Source organism: Anguilla rostrata, chromosome 1 (genome assembly GCF_018555375.3).
Source record: "Anguilla rostrata isolate EN2019 chromosome 1, ASM1855537v3, whole genome shotgun sequence".
NCBI classification, from domain to species: Eukaryota; Metazoa; Chordata; class Actinopteri; order Anguilliformes; family Anguillidae; genus Anguilla; species Anguilla rostrata.
Window position 1 is genome coordinate 26825052 of NC_057933.1, and position 20342 is coordinate 26845393.

The 20342-nt window shown below is 47.6% G+C and overlaps 1 protein-coding gene across 20 annotated transcripts in view; it reads right to left on the minus strand.

The window, feature by feature from the left end:
* Positions 1-20342, minus strand: part of gphna (gephyrin a) — a 96278-nt gene that overhangs the window by 16422 nt on the left and 59514 nt on the right. For 9 of the 20 annotated variants that reach the window (XM_064332541.1, XM_064332545.1, XM_064332487.1 and 6 more), the window contains 5 exons: positions 12564-12605; positions 9065-9139; positions 5048-5110; positions 2330-2372; positions 1044-1181 (listed from right to left, as the gene is read on the minus strand). In XM_064332541.1, coding sequence (XP_064188611.1) covers positions 1044-1181; positions 2330-2372; positions 5048-5110; positions 9065-9139; positions 12564-12605 — 361 coding nt within the window. The remainder of the gene's footprint in view (positions 1-1043; positions 1182-2329; positions 2373-5047; positions 5111-9064; positions 9140-12563; positions 12606-20342) is intronic. The other 11 variants (XM_064332613.1, XM_064332555.1, XM_064332648.1 and 8 more) reach the window with 5 other exon arrangements.

The following is a 20342-nucleotide window of genomic DNA, read 5'->3' on the forward strand; positions in this document are numbered from 1 at the left end:
CTAAGTGTCAATGGTTTGAGTAGGCAGTTTGTGACTGTGAATAGCAGTGGTATGAGTCAATGATGTGTAATGTCGAGTTGCATAAAGCGTAATTTATCTTTTCACATGACACTTTTGACAAAAACGATGTATTTTCAAATGAAAAAAGTCTCAGGCTACACGTTCTCAATATCATCTTTGTACGTTGTCGAGCAATGTGACTGGACGGTTTGCAAATGTAAACAAACGGTCGGGAGTTACTGTAGGCGTCTCCCACTTCGCAGCCCTTCATTACATTATTACATTACATTACAGGCATTTAGTAGACGCTCTTATCCAGAGCGTCTTACACAACTTTTACATAGCATTTTACATTGTATCCATTTATACAGCTGGATATATACTGAAGCAATTTCGGTTAAGTACCTTGCTCAAGGGTACAACGGCAGTGTCCTACCCAGGAATCGAACCTGCGACCTTCCGGTTACAAGCCCAGTTCCTTACCTGTGCTACACTCCGTCCCTTCACTGAAGTATAAATGCGAAACGGAGTACGACACTTTCATTTTTGTCGAGTGATGCTTGTCAAAACCATCCTGAGAAGTATTAATGAGCCTTTAGAGCAGGGGGGTCCAATCTTATCCAAAAAGGGGCTGGCAAGGGTGCAGGTTTTTACTTTAGCCCACCGCTACAATACCCGATTCAACAGGTTAACTAACAGTGCTCTCAATCAAGACATCGATTAGTAGAATCAGGTGTCTTAGTGTTGGGTTAAAACAAAAACCTGCACCCACACCAGCCCATTTTGGATAAGACAGGACACCGCTGATGTAGAGTGTCAGTGGTGTGGAACTGTCAGTTCTTTGATTTTACTAGTGTTGCAGGCTTACAGCAGAGTGGGTATTAGTGATACAAGAGTTCCAGAGGTTTACGTCCTATTGGTGCGGTACCGTCGGTGGTACAGTGGTACAGTAATGGGATAGTGAGCAGTTTAGGATGAGGGCAGGGGGGCGCTGCATGTGTTTGCATGCAGGGCATGGGGGGGGGGGGGGGGGACTGCCTCACCTCTGTAGTTGATGATCTCAGTGCCCAGGACAGGGGTCATCTCCAGGACAGTGATGAAGGCCTTGTCCATGGAGGTCAGGGGGAAGGGTGACATGCGGTGCCTCCGCGCCACCTTGGTGATGTCCACCGCGCTGTGACCTGAGGGGGGGGGGGGCACCAGGAGGGACAGCGTGAGCTCAGGGCAACAGCCTGATCCATCAAGACACGGCCAAACCCATCATCACGCCATCAATACAGTTAGTGCTAGCCATTAGTAATCAGTAGCCTAGTTAACACACACCTTGACTTTCCTAAGCTAATTTATAAACAACATTTAGCCGCCCTGTCTGTCAAGTGTCTTGGAATGACTCCTTTGTAGATTAAAAAGTTGTATTGTGCAGCTTGGCACACATTTTCATTCTTATTGAGAATTTGTATTCAGTGTATTTTATGATTACATTTCTTAGACAAACGGTGCACCTTTTTATTCAGTACAGCACTTTGCCCATGAGAAAAGCTCTTCATAAATAAAATATATTATTATTATGTTGTTGTTGAATGTCCTCTGTTCATTACAACTAAATTTAACCGACATTCAGCAGCAGAGACAGAAAATAATTTGGCAAGAACAGGGAGGTCTCTCTAATCCCATCATGATTGGTATCTCACGGTCTCTGGTGCATTAATTTATGTTTAAACAGCTTATCTTAACATGCACACAGGCTGCTCCTCTATTACTAGACATGCATAAACACAAACAGAAGTTCAAAACGATCCATTCTGTAGTCTCTCTAGGATTTCTCCAGGATCAAATGCTGATGCCAACAGAATGAGTTTAAAACATTTATGATCCATTTCTCCTGTACCATGGAAACGGTAACGTAAACGGAATAAAGTAAACGTACCGGAAATGTTAACGTATTCACGAAAACGGCTCAGCCGGCATTTATTAAGGCGGCGAAAAATAAAATCGCCACACTTCGCGACTGCGTGCACGTGCGCGCACGTCTGCGCAGGCAGAAGGGAAAAAAATCAAAGAGACAGCCGCGTGTACGCGAGGTGTACGCGCTCGCGTGTAGATATTCGCTCATATTTTATAGAATGCGACTTAAAAGCCCAAGGCATCCCTTTCGTTCCTTCTTTTGCTTTCTTTCCGCTTTCCGCTTTCTCTCTTTCGTAAACGCGCTGTGAAGTGCATCCCCACTCATTAGAAATGAATCCCGTTGTACGGAACAGGGGGGGGGGGGGGGGGGGGGAACGCGCTCATTAGGCCAGCGCGGAGAGTGCGCCGCGCACACCGTACTCACTGGGTCTCAAGATGTTCTCTTTGCTGCTGCACCGCGACTGCACCTACGCGTGAAGACAGAGAGAAGGAGTGAGAGAAAAGAGAGAGAAAGAGAGAAAAGAGAGAGCAAGAGAGATGGATGGTATGAGATCACGAGAACTACATCTACTCTCTTAGGTAGAATAAGGGGTGTTTTCCTCACTGGCAGCAGAGATGAGGGACCTCCTCTAAACATTAACGTAACGGGAACAAAAGGTTGAGATAAAGGTTTGTAATTTTTAAGTAATGCATTTCCTCTGTCTAATGTTCATGCTATTATTATCATTATTACTATTGCAATTTGACAATGCTACTTGTGAATGTAGTGGTTTGGTAATGCCAGCCCAGTAGTGTTCTTGGTATAAGGTCTCCTGCTTTATCAGTGCTACTAGCAAAGGCGCACTGCATCCAAAAACCCATATCACCAGGGCACTTTTTTTTTCTTCCTGTTGCAATTTATGTCATGCAGGGGCTGTGGTGGAGGGGTTTAAATCATCTTACTGCACCTAGATTAAGGAGGACGATATTGCTGCTATGCACCCTGGAGGGGGGGAGGACATATCACAGCCAGCCCGAAACTAATGCCAGACACAGACTGTCCCACTGCGTCTCCTCTGCAGTTCCTCCCAAATTTACCCTCCGTCTCCACTTCTTCACCCTAGCACCCGATTGCTAACTCAGCCCTACATACTTATTCCATAATCTGGCAACTACTATCACTACTACTAACACTAATACTAGTACTACAACTACTACTATTACTACTACTCCTGCTAATAATAATAATAATAATAATAGCAAGAACAATAATCATACTAATTGCAACAATAATTATAACATCAACAATTATCAACAATCATTTATTACATGAATGGTCATTAAAAAATGATGTTTCCTTAGGCCAAGGACATTAGTGTGAGAAGTCATTTTTCCACAGTAATCACAAAACAGAACGTTGGGGTGCTGGGCCAGGATGTTCCTTTCAAAACCTAAAAGTAACCCCCCTCCCTCCATCCCATTGAGTATTAGGGTCCTAGAATGGGGGTGGGGACCCCATACACAGTTTCAAGTGTTTCTGTGGAAATAAAATTCTAATCTAGTTTCTAAAAAAACTGTTTTAAAGGAGTACCATTGTGGTTGAACGTGACACTTCCCAGTTGTCTTTAGGCAACAACAAAACAAATGTGCATAATTTTTTTTTCTTCAGTCATTTCAATGTACTTTAAAACGTATTTTTCTAAGCCTAAGTTTCCCACTATAAAAATTCACCCGAACCGTCTGGGCGTGGTAATGAGAACTGTCAGTTAGCTATGATTGACAGACCGTGCCCCGTTACCATAGCTACCCCCATGATACGCGCTCTCTTTGGGAGACTGAATTTTCACAAGCTAGCTAGCTTAGTAGTATATCAAGTATCGATAGATAGCTAAGGTAAGGACGTTGACTTATATCCAATTATAATTTTTGCTATCTAGCTAGCCAAGTTAAGATAAAAGCACAACTATAACGTCCTCATAAAAGCAAACTAGCAAGCTAACGTTATCGAGAACATTGCCTTATGAAAGCAAACCTCCTAGCTAGCTAACGTTAGCTAGCTAGCTAAATGAATATAACCAGAAATAATCTAAAGGCACTCTAATTTAAGTGAACCTAACGTTAGTCAAATATTTGCATTTTCTGAACAGCAGGACGGTGTGTCCTGTCAGATTTCTTTACGGGGCGTGGAAATGGGAGTGGTTACTGTATTCGTGACGTAGCAAAATGACAACTTTCTCAACCGGTTGAAAATAGGACGATGAATTTAAAACGCATATTTCTCCAAAAATACAGAACGGACATATTTAATACTTTGCTCATTGTGTTTCTTCAATGCCTCTTGTGCAAATAGCACATAAAACCGAGAAAGTGTGAAAATCACCATGGTACTCCTTTAATCATTGACACCAACAGGAGCAGGTATGCCTCAACCACTATCCAGAAAAGTCAGGTGGTATAACTGAACCAAGGGTCCAGCTACAGGACTGGTGTGACCCCTCCCATGACATCACCCAGTAGACCTCAGAGAACACCACGCCCCTGGCCTAGGGAGGAGGGTGACTCATGGGAGAGTGAGAGGGAGAGGGATAGAGGGAGAGAAAGAGACAGAGGGAGGGAGAGACCAGCATGATCATTAAAACACACTCTATACACAGTATGTCCAAAAAGAAAAAACAAAATGAACTCAAAGACCACCGCAGGCACGAAACCAATCAAAGAGTGAGGCGAGATCTGAGAGAGGTGATGGGAAGGGGGCGGGGTGGGGTGAGGGGGTGTGGCACGGCATGACCCTACGGTGCAGAAGGAAGCACAGACCATAAAAAATAACCGCGTCTAGATGGAGAAAATACTACCAAATACAACAGAACTGAAGAGAAGATTTCAAAAGAAAAAACGATTAACGGAAAGCCACAACACAACTGAGCACATCCACAGAGTTCCACCACAACTACACAGCGAATTGAAAGGAGAGAATGTTAGAGGACAGATATCGCTACGGAGGAAAGAGTGGGCGGGCGAGCGAGTGAGCGAGAGCGAGAGTGCGAGTGACTGAGAGTGAAAGACAGAGAGAGAGAGAGAGTGAGAGAGTAAGCAAGGAGGTTGGACTCCTGACGCAAAGCAGAGCTTGCGAATGGAAACGGTTCCTCTCGTTGGGAATAGTTACTCGCGAGTCGAAGGTCCTATTCGTCCTGCGATCATCTTTAAGCCCCTCCAACCTATAGTGGAGCTATTGGCGTGGACAGAAACAAAAGGTTTTTAACAGACAGAGCAGAAGAGGGGGGGAAAAAAAGCTTGGAAACAAAAAAAGGAGGTCAGGTTTACCAGAAGATCATTCTCAGCAAGACAAAATGGCAAAAAGAGAGAAATAAAACAGTGTACACAACTGAGGTAAACCAAAGAAGGTGCATAAAAACAGGAAATGAGCCGTCGCTGGCCTTTTTTTTGTTTTTTGCAGAACATTTGAAGTTTAACACTGATGAGTAAGTTGCTGAGGAGGACACAGAAGTAGAGAGAAGGAGGGAAGAAGAGGAGGGAGGAGGAAAAGCAGGAAGAGGCAGAAGGGATATGAAAGTATGGACGGAGGGTATTTAGCACAGTGCAGTGTTTATATGCAATAAGCACCAAAGCAGAAATGCATGGCAGTCACAGTGTGACATGAAAAGCAGTTTTGGATCATCTATCACTTAATGAACTCAGCAGATTTCTGTTGTATATTTTGCTTAGACCGCCTGGCATTCTTTGGGGGGGGGGGGGCTAATTAAGCCTTCCAGGAATGTCGGAGATTCACTGCAAACTTGGGGCTGACTACAAAGCTCTCTGTAACTGCAATTCAAATCACTCGGATGGATGGATTTTTTCCCGCCTTTATCACTGGGAACTAGCTGATAAGTGGGTGGCGGTCCTGATGCGTGAGAATGAGGCGCAGTACTGTTAAATGACCACTAAGCAGCACCAAGGAGGAAAACTCAAAAGTTTAAGAGCATGAGAACTAGGCTTTTAGTACAAATGTCCAGAAGAGACACAAAACTATAAAAAAAGGTAAAAGTAAGAGTCACAGACAGAGGGAGAAAGAGAGAAATAAGGAAGCTTACCACAGAAAAGGTGAAGTAAAAACAGACAGTACCCACCTCTTGTAACATTACACGTCTCTGCTCCGCCCACCTATTTCCTCAACCCCTCCCTCAAACCTAAGACCAGCCAATAACACTGATCTTGTCGACCCTGTTCTCAAAGTCTCCGCCCTCTGCTGCAAAACAGGGCAGGGTTATAGTAGCGATAGTACTGAGGCTTCACAATCCTCATAATAGGTGGAACAGGAATACTGCCAATCACTGATTTGTATTATTGACTGACAGCACAGGGTAGCTCCACCCATTTACTGGATTATGTGAATGCAGTTTCTCATCTCTAGTCTGGATGGAGCTCAATAGCAAATCAATAACTGAAAAAAAGCTGGGCCCAATGAAAATTTAACCATCATGATTTTTTCCATAGAGAAGATGATCTGATATTGACAAATGTACATGATAATGGATTAAAACACGTTCGGTTATTTTTTAAACGTATATTTAAATGAAATGCTATTGTGTTTAAACTTACACATGGTTAAATGTCAAATGTTATGTATGTAGGACGGAGTGTAGCACAGTGGGTAAGGAACTGAGCTTGTAACCAAAAGGTTGCAGGTTCGATTCCCGGGTAGGACACTGCCGTTGTACCCTTAAGCAAGGTGCTTAACCTAAATAGCTTCAGTATATATCCAGCTGTATAAATGGAAACTATGTAAAATGCTATGTAAAAAGTTGTGTAAGTCGCTCTGGATAAGAGCGTCTGCTAAATGCCTGTAATGTAATGTAATGTTATGATAATGGCACCAAGTGGTTCACACTTGTTTTATGTAATCCCAGAAAAAAAAAGAAAATAAAAATTGATGGGGATCATTGGGGGCCACAATTCTGGGAATAACAAAAACGCTGAACTGGAGTGAAATTTCAGGAGTAACACATCCAAATGTAAAACAAAAAAACAATAACTAATCTATAAAACTTGTGAGTTCCCATCTTGAATGAATGAACAAATACTATAATACTTGAATTGTTATTAAATATGTTAATGCACTCTCTCATCAATGGAAACGGCACTCTTAAGAGCGAGGTACAATAGGGCTTCTCCCCCCACAAATTTCAATATTTTTGACATGGTTGCATCATGCTATTAATATTCTAGTCACGTTTGACCAGTGACCATGTAAATTAAAGGGAAATGAGCGTGAATTAATTTACAGTTTGTATTCCGCCCGATTGTTTTCATAGCACAATTCGGTCGAATGCATTTCCTGTCAAGAAGCTGACAATCCTTGGAAAAGCCTTTATTGCGCAGATGCGAAACATTAATTCAAGCTGGGAGCCCACAAGTGAAAAATGGGGAAGAAAAAAAAACAGGAAGAACACATTACAGTTATAGGATCGGCATTTTTCCAATGGTGGATGTATCTGTAAGGCTTTTGGAAAAACTGGAATTGGAGTATGATGTGCATCAGAATTGGGAAAAATGGCTAAACGTAGCCCTAAGTTTAAAGAATCCAGTTACAGTGTAACACACCAATAAACATTTAGTACCCAAAGGCATTTTTCTTTATTCCCGATGTGAAAAGCCTGACATTAGTTGCAAGCCAGTATCCATTGTTGCAGCACACACTGGCAGTGCAAGAAGCCTCGCACTGAGCACGTGTCCACGGCGACACATTTAGCTCGCCATCTGCCGCTTTTCGGGACTTTTCACTGGCCGAGCCGCCCAAAGTCACGGCACCGGGGGGGACCGCCCAGCTGGCGCGGGGGAACCGCAGGCACCCGGTCAACCGGGGGGGGTTACGGCAAATCGGGCATCGCTCAACTGAGACCCCTCGCCGCGGTCGATAATGGCGCGGTCGGGACTGCGTTCCGGATCGTAGGACACCTCGCTGCATGTCCGGATTTAACTGGATACCCACCAGAGAGCAGAGGCTCTGAACATTTTATCTCGCTGTCATGGAGGATACTATACAGGTATAACATGTTGAAGGCATATTATTCCCTTTTGGAAAACTCTTTCAGATCCACTGATGAAAGGGTTATTATATATTTTATATTAGATATATTATATGTATATATATATGAGTATCTATATATACATGCACGTTATATTTAACTGGGGAAAAGAGCTGATGGATAAGTGAGCAACATAAAAGAAAAGAGAAATAAAGAGACACTGCAGCTGCAGGCAGACAGAGACGTTGCTAGTCCTCCTAGAGAGGCACGGTGCTATGTGACCAGGGCATTAACTTTCGTCTAAGCTTCACTGCACCCCTCCATCCATCTCTCTCTCCTCCCTCAACTGTCGTCCTCCTGTTCTCATGCTTCTCTGACTCCCTCAGCCCTGCGCAGAGCACAGAGCTCCTTCCACTGTGCAGTGGGCTCGTTCTGTGTGCACAGGAGGATAATAAATATACCATGGAAAGGAACAAAAAAGGTGTGTGCTAAACAGGTGATTATTAGTCTCTCTCTCTCTTTCTTTCTCTCTCTCTCTCTCACACACACACACGTGCACGTGCATACACACGCACCTCTCTCTCTCCCTCTCACACTCACACACAGACACAACACACGCACGCACACATCCACTCAAACGATTTGCCGCGTGTGAAACTGGGGGTCCGGGTTCACTCCTTTTCCCAAAAGCCAATAATCTTACAACATAAAATATTTCGCTAAATTAAAATAAATAAATGAATCAACAAAATAAATAAAATAAATGTTAAATAAATTTTCAAGGTGGTATTCAAGGTGCATTTTTTTAAGTTTGAGGTTTCTGCCGTCTCTAAAAAGGAGAAAAGCCCATGCGTGGCCCTCACGTTCCAAAGACTCATGACATGTACACTTCTCTACAAGGGAGTGTGCAATGCACTACAAGAAACACAGAAGCGTGTGTCTATACAAGTAACCACAAGAGAGGTTTAAGTAAGCATCAAGTGGCCTGGTCTGTAGTATTAAGCAAAATACCTCTTTTCAGTATCGAATTTCCCACATAACTCTTATTTCATAAAGGGGACTGGGCTGTTACTCCTCCTTCTGCTCTTAGGGTACTGTGAGTGGCCTGGGACAGCCTGCATGCTTGTAGTTAACTAGGAAGATTAACTGTTTACCTGGTCCAAGGTAGAGTACCTTGACTTGAGTGTGATGACCTCATCCAGGTGAGCCCTGAACTCTCTCCGTGAGGCCTGGAGGAAGCCACAGGATAGTCACTCACCTGATTACATCACTTCTCCTCTCACTCACCTTCACAGCTTATTAAGCCCCTCCCCCAACACTCACCTTCACACAGCCGAATACGTCACTCACACTCACAGACCCGAAGAGATACGCGCTCGTCTCTATACATCACAAACTAACTCAGCTCTTCCACACACGTTACACGCACTCACACTCACACACAGCAGACTGCAATACATGGAGCTGCAATAAGTACGAGAGCGACTGATCTGATAGATGAACAATCCACAGCAAACCCACTGTGAGATAATGGCTGTGTTAGGGGAAATAAAATCAAAATATCTATAAAGAATCAAAATGAGAAAACAATGATTCACTTCCTGTGTCATGGCAGCACGCATGTGATCTAAAACAGCCAATCAGAGAATGTAGTGGAAGATGCAGCAGTTGTGGAATAAGAGAGACAAATGGAAGAACAGAGACCTTCCCCCCCGCTCCCCTGGGGGGGCTGGAACTACATTACCCATCAGTCCCGGCAACTTCACCGGGCCTGGGATAAGAGCGCAAATGCGCTGTTACAAAGAAGGGCTAGTGGAAAATATTTTATTAAATATTTTTGGAAGGTGAAATCTGGTAAACATTTTTTTTTTTTTAAAACAGTTGACGCTAACAGGCATGTAAAAGGGAAAAAGGGAGCATGTTGGACATGCTGATTAACGTTTTTAAAATGAGTGCATGCCATATTAATTTTTAATGTTAAAATGAGAAATTGATTAAAAAGTTCCATAGTACTCACATAGGCAGCTAAGAATTCACATCAGCCAAGAACCCAAAACCCCTCCACTAATTGCTGATGCAAGCCGACTCAGACATGGCTCGCTGGTAACTTAAATACACCGAGATTTGTGTTAGTAAAACAGCTTGCATGTGTTTTTGATATTTGGGTTCAAGCTTGAGCAAAAAGCTAAAATCTAGCTTGCACATAAAAAGATTATGCTGCAGTACACTAAAAATGTGGACTTAAAAAATACAGTTATAAATATATTCATCGTTATATCTGAAAATATGATAAACATCGATGAATACATAAACACATTGCAATATCTGTAAGTGGCAACAATTTGTAGATCTGAGAAGTTGTAATAACTTAAGATATTGTGCTTCAATATATTTTATGTATATTCCATTACTGTAAGGCTAACCAGACCTGGCTCAAATAACTCATAGCTCTTTAATTCTTAAGATAGCAGTTAGCAATATCCCTGCAGACCACTAAAGCTTTATTCAACACAAAGAAAAATATTGCTACTGTACTTATAAAAATGAGCAATCGTATGAAATAAGGTACAGTATTTCACAAGTTTGACCCAGGTTTGATCTTGATACTAACTAAAACTAGTAATTCAAAGAAGGATGACATCAATAAAGTCCCCTGACTGCTAGTTTGGCCGGTGAAATGGCACATTCGGTACAAAGTATGAAACGTGGCGCCTCATCAAATGCATCATCGACTACAGTGCCCCAAAAAACATCCAAGGATAATACAGTTTCACCTGAGGCTGAACAGTAACAGTCAAATGCCACTCAGGGCCAAAGTAAATCAGGAGTGTTCTAATAATAACTGCAGTTCTTTCAACTGTATCTCAGGAAACCAAAATAAGACTGTCAAGGGGATGCAAACAGACCTAATTTCATTAATTTGAAAAAGGACACCAAGAATCAGGCTTCAGTGCCAGTAATCTAACCAATAACTACAATGTTACGCATTAGAATTAACAGGGAGATTTAATGTAAGGCATGCCTTAGCCCTGTAATTCGGACAAATTCAGTGCTAGTTTGTACTTGGCAGGATTGTTTGTTTGTTTGCTGAACAGGTTACCCTACAGGGTTGGAGTCCTGATCTATGTGGTCACTTCTGGCATTACGATCTTTACTTCACTCTAGTGTGTTTCTTTGGCACCTCTGCACCTTGAACTAATGCACTTGTTGTACGTCGTTCTGGATAAGAGCGTCTGCTAAATGCCTGTAATGTAATGTAATGTAATAATTTAAAGGGAATACATTTAGTATTTTTTTGTAAGAAAACGATATAAATAATTATTAAAATTAGGAATCGTTTTTTATGGAATATGTTAGAGGTGATAAACATAAAAATTGACCCATTGCACGAAATGAACCATTACATGAACTTGCAATGAAAAACACAGAAAAATATTTCAGGGCATTGTCAATTACAATAATGTCCGTAATGCACTGGAGTGCACTGATGTGAACACTGCTCAAACTCAGTGGGCTTCAAGCGCTAGTCTTGGAGAGATCTTGTTGTTGACTTGAAGGTGAACACCAGGTGAAGAACATGCAGTTCTCCAGGAAAAGGCCAAAGAGCCACAGCTCTACCTTAACAAGGTGGCTGGATGGGGCCTCACTGTGTAAACAATGGGGTAAATGGGGTTTACTGTGTAAACAAAATGGAGGGTACCAAACAATATTCATTCAGCTTCATATTTCTCAATTCGACGCCTCTGACGAAGGCCTGTACGTTATCCTCTGCATTTTCTTGAGTACTGGAGTTGGATGCATTTGATGATGCTACGACGTGCCCTGGAGGCAGAACCTCCCGTCACAGCCGAATGAGCGAATGATTGGCAGACACCAGAAATCAAGTTTTATGCCTCCTGTAGCTGGTTTGGAATTCTTAGCCGTGCATGCGAGTACTTGACATTTAACGAGAAATTAATTCTATTTTCCCCCACCTTTAGAAGAATTCTTCTACATTTCTCCCTCACCTAATCAGCAATTCCGAAACAAAACCACAAGTCTGTCCGCAACGTCTGCTGTCCAAGTGGAAAACCACGGATTAATGCGGGCATCATACGAAACTCGTGCGGTCAACCAAACCTCCTCTTTCCTGCTCGATGGTCTGTCAGTGCAGATTGCAGGTATTCTAGTTGACCAGAGGAGTCACTAGCGAGCCTCCCTGGGAAACCCTATGGCCAATCGTGTGTCTCCAGCTGGACTCCCATCTGTCCTGTCTGGCACTTCAGTGGGCTCCGCATAAAGCCCTCTGCAACATGGCTGCTCCAGGGCTTTTGAAACCGCCATGTTTGACTAGAGTTCTGACTTTAAAATGACGGGACATCCTTGGGGGTGCGATTAGCTTTAACAAAATGAAAACAAACAAAAAACGAACAAGAACTTCTATGTATATGTTTGTATATGGAGAACGGTTTCTATTAGAATTGAGCATGAATTTTAAAAGTTGCAAATTGCCCCTCGCTCCCTCAGTGCATTATATACCTTCCTGGGGGGAGGGGGCATGTGGGCAGGAGGGGGGGGGGGGCGAGGACAGAGCGGGGAACGGGGGGTGGGAGGTCACCATGATGCTGTTGCTATGATGTGAAGGCAATGTAGTAAAACACATGCAAAGAATACCTCAGAAACACTATAGGTGGATGAGCAGGAGGGGAGCCGGGCCTGGGTGCAGTGAGAGAAGGGGGGGAAAAGAGAAGAAGGGTTAACAGAGTGCCCGCAAGCAGGAGGACACAAGACAGCGCCCTCTACCCGTCGGAGGACCACAGTGTATTCTCACAGCTGAGAACAGAGACGTGTTTGGGGGGGGGGGCGGTTGGCACACTCAAGACCAGGGTGGTGGGGAGAAGGGAGGAGGGAGGGTGGGGGGGGGGGCAGGACTCTTCCAATGCTAAATTTAGTAGCTGACTAATTTTATTTTTGTTACAGTTGTGTTTATTCTCACACCTCCCACTGTCTAACTCTCTCATTTCACTTCCTAACCTGTCTGTGGTCGCTCAACTTCCTACCGTATCTCATGTCATTTTCCCTCGGAAAGGAGGGAAGACTGGGGAGACGCACGTTAATGCGTACCCCCCCGGGACGAGCGCGTTCACCTCTCCCCTGCGGCGAAGAACGCAGCGGCGTTCGCCTCGTCGCTGGCGGCGGGTAGTTAGGCCGTAAACAATCCTGTCCTGGCGCTAAATTCGCCGCAGAGCGAGCGAGCGAGCGAGCGAGCGAGCAGTGGCTCTGGAATGAGAGGCTGGAATGCTGGCGAATGACGAATGAGAGCGATGCTGAGATGGCACGTGCATTGATGCAACCCCCCCCCCCTCCCCACAATCCCCCTTCCCCCAACACACACATGATCATGCAAACACACACACACACACACACAAGAGCGTGCAAATGTGCACGTAACTGGCGTTGCACATAAACATACAGATGCGCTCGCATGTGTATGCACCTCCCCACATCATCCCCCCGTTCAGGCTTCTCTGCTTCTGTCTTACAGAACCGATTTTAAGGCTCCTTTACTGGTATTTAAAGCACTTAATGGCTAGGCACCTTAAAACATTAATAACTGCAATAACTGACCTTGTATCAGCTTCAGTGAGCACTGCACACTGCAAGACTACCCTGTTAGATATTCCTGCTGTTATACTTAAACAAGGGGGAGGGGGGGGGCAGCTATCTGTTATCATGCAGCATAATTATGGATTTCCTTACCAGAGTACATAAAAGACAGCCATTTGTTGCGTAGTTTTAAATCTTCAAACTTTCCTTTTAACTATGGATTTTACCTAACTATTGATCATCGCATTCATTATAATTTTATGCTATTTTTTATTCGTCATATTTTGCCTTGTATCAATAAATTTTTTTTATTACACCTCATATTTATTCCACATTTGTTCCACATCTCATTTTTATTGTGCTTATATTTTTTTTACCACCTTCTGTCATTTTTCATCTGTAATTGTTTTATTGCACTGTTAAGACTGCTCCATTTGGTTTATCCCCGTGTTATGCGAAGCACCTGATATACAAATGGTGCTTTACAAATCAAGTTATTATCACTGTGACTATTAAAATGCACACGCTCCATGACATGCCGCACTTACACACGCCACAAACACACACTCGCTTGCACACACACATGCACACGCCTCTGTGTTACCAGTCTGGCAGACCTGCACACCCTCCCTTTAAATAGTAGAGTCCCCCCACCCCCCCCGTTCTCTCCTGAGTGGGCTGCTCTTTGTTCACACCCCTCAGAGAGAATTTATTTACTGCGGCAGGCGCTTCTCTCCAAACAAAAGCTCCGCCGCCTCTCCTCCTCCTCCTTTACTTTATTCCCCCTTTATCGCACCGCGGAAACCCCATTCAGAAAAAAACTAACGCGGGGCGGAGGGGGGATTCCTCTCGCCCCTCCAGCCTCTTTCTGGGCGGCCATCTTACCCCCCCACCCCCCCCCCCCTCGGAAGCGCTGCCGTCGCGCGCGCCCGAAATCAATACCCCGCCCCAGTCCCGCCCCTCGTCTTCACCGCCCCGCTGTAGCATCCGGCATGATGGCGGTATACCCCGTCTCTTCCTGAGGGTATAACCTCCCGTGGTTCTGGCTGGATGGTCTCAGCGCCAGAGCTGGGGGCGACCCCTGGAGCTGAAACACCACGGGGGCCACCCGTTATTCACCCTAAACTGAGCCTCCGGTTCAGATCCGAGGAACCCGGTCCACCCGAGGGGAGGTCACGGCGCAGCCGACAGCTCGAACCGATCATTTAACCCGTCGAGGCGCAAGATCACAAAATGTGTCTTAACTGAACATTCTACTGCTGATGTAACAATCGGTAACCGACCGAACTGAAAGCGAGGGAGTTCCAGAACACCGAGTTACAATTTTGGGGAACAAAACATTCCGAAAAACCCACTCTTCAACAGGTAAAGTGTTCACACGGAAAACCTGCAGATCCTGCAGCTACCGGGGCCCCTGGGCTGGAGACCCCAGTGAAGGAGAATCCCTGCATGCTCTCGATGAGTTCTTCCTACCATCTGCTTGCGTCCTCTGTAGGTACCCCTGCCAGTTGCTCTACAAGTTCTCTCAAGATTCCATAACCCTAACCCTAACCCCCCCCTCGTTCACCAACCAAGAAAAACTGTACAGTGGGCTACAGCAAGCATTATCAGCCTTCAGTGAGGCAATATAAACACTGACTCAGTATACCTGAAAATGAATGCAATCAGCCATTTCAACCCCAATCCAAACCCGACACAAGTGTTTTGAGCGGGATAGGCATTCTGATCGAGAACAAGCTTCAAGGTCAAATTAGTGTACAATGTGAACCAGGAGCAGCAATTATCAAGATGATTGCTGAAATTTCCCAACGACAAAAAGAAAAGAAACAAGCCACTTTAATTCTTTAAGGACTGTCGATGACTGAGGGGGAACCCTCCAGAAAAGCAGTTCTCATTCCTCCTCAGTCCACAGATCTTTCCTTCACATCAGCATTACTCATCACAGAAAATCATTCCACTTGCCGAAACCCTGATGTACTCGATGAACCCCCTTCAGAACCTGAAGACAGCAAAAAAAGTCAGGGGTGAGGGGTGGGAGGGAAAGAAGGAAAGAGGGAAAGACACCTGATATCTACAGATAAAGGATGAATGAAGAGGCAGCAACAGAAGATGATGCATCCACAACCGAAGAGCAGAGAAACACATAGATGTCCACATATAAAGCCAAGAAACCAGAAAGTGCACACACAGAAGATACTCACAGAGAGAGAGAGACACACACACAGGACGTGTGATACAGACGAGGAGATATCTACAGGTATAGGCCGTGAGCTAGAGATGTACAGCAGATGAGTACAGAAACAGGGCAGGAAAGACAGACAAAAATGACACATCTACAGACATGGGTCAGAAAGGAGAGACGAGCTGGAGATATCTACAGATGCTAGCCAGGGAGAACAGACACGTACTGCAGGCGATATATATGCTAACGCTAATCTGTCATGCACAAAACGTACATGTACGCACCAATACACATTCGATGGGGGAATGGTTTTATCTGTATGTAAATTGCGGTGGAGGGGATAGCCTATTCAACATGCAAACCGCACCGGGGAACGGCTGATCTGTATGCAAGTCTTTGATTGGGTAGGCCCCGCTGGAGTGACAGGGGGCCACATAGATCGCCACAGCGACCGCGAGAACACCCGGCCTCCTTCTCCCTTCCCCTCCCCCTCTCCAATCAACCTACACGTCTTCCACCCCTGCCCATCCATCACCGCACGCTTACGCGCAAACGATCGATGCGAATTCATTAGCGGAGGGAGTGGCCCGTCCCCGCTGGCCCGCTCAATACCGCTCGCCCGCGTTCTCGCTCGCGTTCGATACAACGACCACCTCGCACTCCCTCACGCGCAAGTGGGGAAAACTCTCCTCCAACCCTTCATCACCTCTCTACGGATGTCTGCAGCACAAAACACCATTACATTCCATTACTGGCATAGACAACGTTTCGCACAGCATTTACACTGAATCCATTTATACAAAATCAGACCGCCATTTTGGTGCACAGCCGTTGATAATCCCCATAGCTTGTGGAACGTGTTTATCTGTGTGAGTGTGCACGCATACATGTACGCATAGTGTTGGCAAATGCAGCAGAGTTCCTAATGACTTTAATGCTAGTGCTAATGGGACCTGTATTGTAGCGGTGGCGGCTTGCTCCTGTAGGGTGCAGTGCGCTAACGGGCTAGGAGGTTGACGGAAGGGTGCATGAGCCGCAGATGCTAATGCTAGTGCTAGTGGTAATAGGGCCTGTGTTGTAGCGGTGGCGGGTTGCTCCTGTAGGGTGCAACGTGCTAACAGGCTAGGAGGCAGACAATTGGGTTCACGGGCTACAGATGCTAATGCTAGTGCTAATGGGGCCTGTATTGTAGCGGTGGCGGCTTGCTCCTGTAGAGTGCAGCATGCTAACGGGCTAGGAGGTTGACGGAAGGGTGCACGAGCCGCAGATGCTAATGCTAGTGCTAGTGCTAATGGGGCTTGTACTGTAGCGGTGGCAGCTTGTTGCTGGCAGCTCACAGTGTGCTAACGGGCTAGCAGGCGGATGTTAGGATGCATGGGCTGCAGATGCTAACGCTTGTGCTAGTGGTAATGGGACCTGTGTTGTAGCGGTGGCGGGTTTCTCCTGTAGAGTGCAGCGTGCTAACGGGCTAGGAGGTGGACAGTAGGGCGCACAGGCTGCAGAAGTTAATGCTAGCGCTAGTGCTAATGGGGCCTGTATCGTAGAAGTGGCAGCTCGTTGCTGGACGCAGTGCGCTAACGGGCTAGGAGGCGGACAGTAGGGCGCACAGGCCGCAGAAGCTAATGCTAGCGCTAGTGCTAATGGGGCCTGTACTGTAGCAGTGGCAGCTCGTTGCTGGACGCAGTGCGCTAACGGGCTAGCAGGCGGATGGGCAGTAGAGCCCACCCACAGACGCGAGCCGTCACGTCCGCCGCGTTTCGCCCCGAGCCCGGAGACGGCTGCTTTTGGGGAGGCATGCTGGGAAGGAGGCTGGACGCTGACCCAAATACATCACCTCGCCTTACGCCCCGCGCGGGAAACCCCGGCGCCTGCGGGCTGAACTCCCCTCCCCCACCCTCAAAACGAGGAGTCAAAACAGGGAGGAGGGGCGGGGAGGGAAGGGAAGGGGGGTGGGGGAAGTCTCAGGCGATCGTGTGCATCTGAGCCTCTGTTTTCAGCCCTGCTGAATTTTCTGCCTGTTCGTCCATAATTAGGGGGCTCTGCCAGGACTGTGTGTGCATGTGCGTGTGTGTGCGAGAGTGTGCGTGCGAGTGTGTGTGTGTGCATGTGCATGTGTGCGTGCGTGTGCATGAGTGTGTGTGGTTGTGTGTGTGTGGGTGGCCACGTGTGTGTGTGTGTGTGATTGTGTGTCTGTGTGTGTGTTTGTGTGTGTGTGTGTGTGTGTGTGTGAGCGTGTGTCCGCCCACCTCCCTGAACCCCTGAAAAACACTCCAGCCTCGCTCCCAGAGACAGAGACCTCTCAGCCAGACGGAGCTGGGACAGCCCACACACGCCAAACACTCAGCGCCGCAGACAACACGACCGCGCTCGGAGACTTCTATAAAACGCCGCAATTAACTTTATTGATTGCTGTTATCTAAGAAGTAATGACAGCGCCGCTCAATGAGGAGAGCGGAGTCTGCGTTCGGACCACGACAGGACACGCATACTCGATGCGGTGAGCGAGGATGCTTTTCAAACTTTTCCCCCCAAATGATGAAATGCTACACGCCGTGCGGCTAGCTCTTCTCAAAGGTAGCACGAGCGCTCGTACACACGGGCGCAAACGCGCGTACGGACACGCGCGCGCGCACGTGTCCTGCGGACGCAGACGCAGGTGCGCGTGCGTTCGCGCACACGCAGTCGCCGCGGGAGCACGCAAGCGCGGACATAAACAACAACACGGTAAAATACACGCGCTCGCGCGCGCTCACGCTTCGACAGCGGACGGCGTTTCGACAAACGCGGCAGGGTCTGCGGCGTTCCTCAAGCCCTCAAGGAAAAAAGAGAAAAATAATAAAATAAATCACCCACCCGTTCATTAACGCTGTAATGAAACTCCAAAGAGGTCAATTTTGATCGCAAACACGGAGAGGGGCTCCACTGGGCCCGTCTTTAATGAGAGGGGAAGGGCGCTCCACCTTCCAGTAGATAACAGGTCTTCAGAGAACACCCCCCCCCCCCCACACCTTCCCTTCTCCTCCGGCACACAGGCACCCCACATCCCTGAGCCACCAGAGTCCCCCTTACCCCCCCCCCCCACCCCCCACCCCACCGTATGGCATTCTGGGACTCAAACCGGAAAACTACTGGGCCGAGTTCAGCGAGACTGAGCCTAAACACTTCCGCTACTCCACCGAAAAAAAAAACACGATACTGAGACCTGCCGTTGCCACGGTTGCGAGTCTTCTGAATCGCGGCCACATTTTTGAACAAGCGTTCACGGAAATGGTCTGATTTACGGCGGGACGTCCCGGAACTCGCCGGTAACGGCGCTGGTCTTTCGCGGACCTCTTCGAAGCGCTCCGCGATGGGAGGGGGGGGGGGGGGGACCAGCGCGGACCGAGCAGCCCGCAGAGCCGTCGGCCCGTCCCCCGACCCCCCAGGTCGGATTCACGCGACGACCCCCGTCCTTCCCCCGCACGTGCGCCCCCCCCCCCCCCCCGACCGCCCCCGCTACCTCCGGCCCTCCCCCCCCATCTCTCCGTCGCCGTACGACCCTCGTTACCGACATCCCCTGCGTTGCCACGGCCACTCGGCTCCCACGCACAACTCGCACAAACGCGCCCGCCCGCCCGCACGCGCTCGGAGACGCCGGCAGTGCCGAGCGGGGAACGCAAAGTACTCACCATTCTTTCTCTCGATTCGGGGGAAAAAAGGAAGAAACTCTCCCACACACGCGCCGATGCACGCACACAAACACGCGCTCAGAGAGAGAGAGAGAGAGAAGAGGAGAGTGAAAACAGAGAGAGAGAGAGAGAGAGAGAGAGCGGGCGGGCGAGCGAGAGATGGAGCAGAGGGGAGGGGGCGGAGAGAGAGCAGGGAGCAGGAGGGAGAGAGCGAGCGAGCTAGCCAGCGCGGGAAGGAAAGGCAGAGAGAGGGAGGGACGTAGAGACGAGAGGGAGAAGGGGGGGGGAGGGGAGAGAGAGAGAGAGAGAGAGAGAGAGCGAACGGAGCTAACGTCGCCCGGAGCCAATTTAGCGGACGCGGGCGCGAGGACGTAAATCGCGTGCGTGGGAATCGGCCCGCGTTCCCGCCGCTCGGATCTGCCGCTCTGCCTTTGTGAGCGAGAGCACGTTTGCGCCCACCCCCCCCCACCCCCCGCTTTTTCCCTGCCGCCCACCCATTTCCCTGCCTCCCACCCCCTCCACCTTCCCCCCCCCCCCCCAGCAATCAGGGAGCTGGGAGAGACGGAACGATCTTCATCAACTGCAGGTCCAGAAAGAGAGAGAGAGAAAGAGAGAGATAGCGAGAGGGGAAAAGAGGGAGGGAGGGATGGGGGCTAGAAAGCAAAGGGACAGAGAGCGAACAAGAGAGACAGGTACCCCCCCCAACAACCTCACGCCACGTTCTAATCGCCACCCCTTTCCGTTTCGAAATTGCGCCATTTTCTAGTGCTTCGGTAACTCGGGGCAACCGGGTTACATAACGACGCAGGCGTAGGGGACGAGAGAGACCAGATGGAACCTCCCCCGATGGCGTGCCGTTTTCCCGAACGCCCCGCATGCTAATCCCCAGAACGATTACGCCCGCTGTCGGAAACATGAAACATTCATACGCCGCGCCGTAGAGGCCGCATAACCGCCTCGCCCTCCTCCTCCGATCTCCGCGTCCTCCGTTTCGAC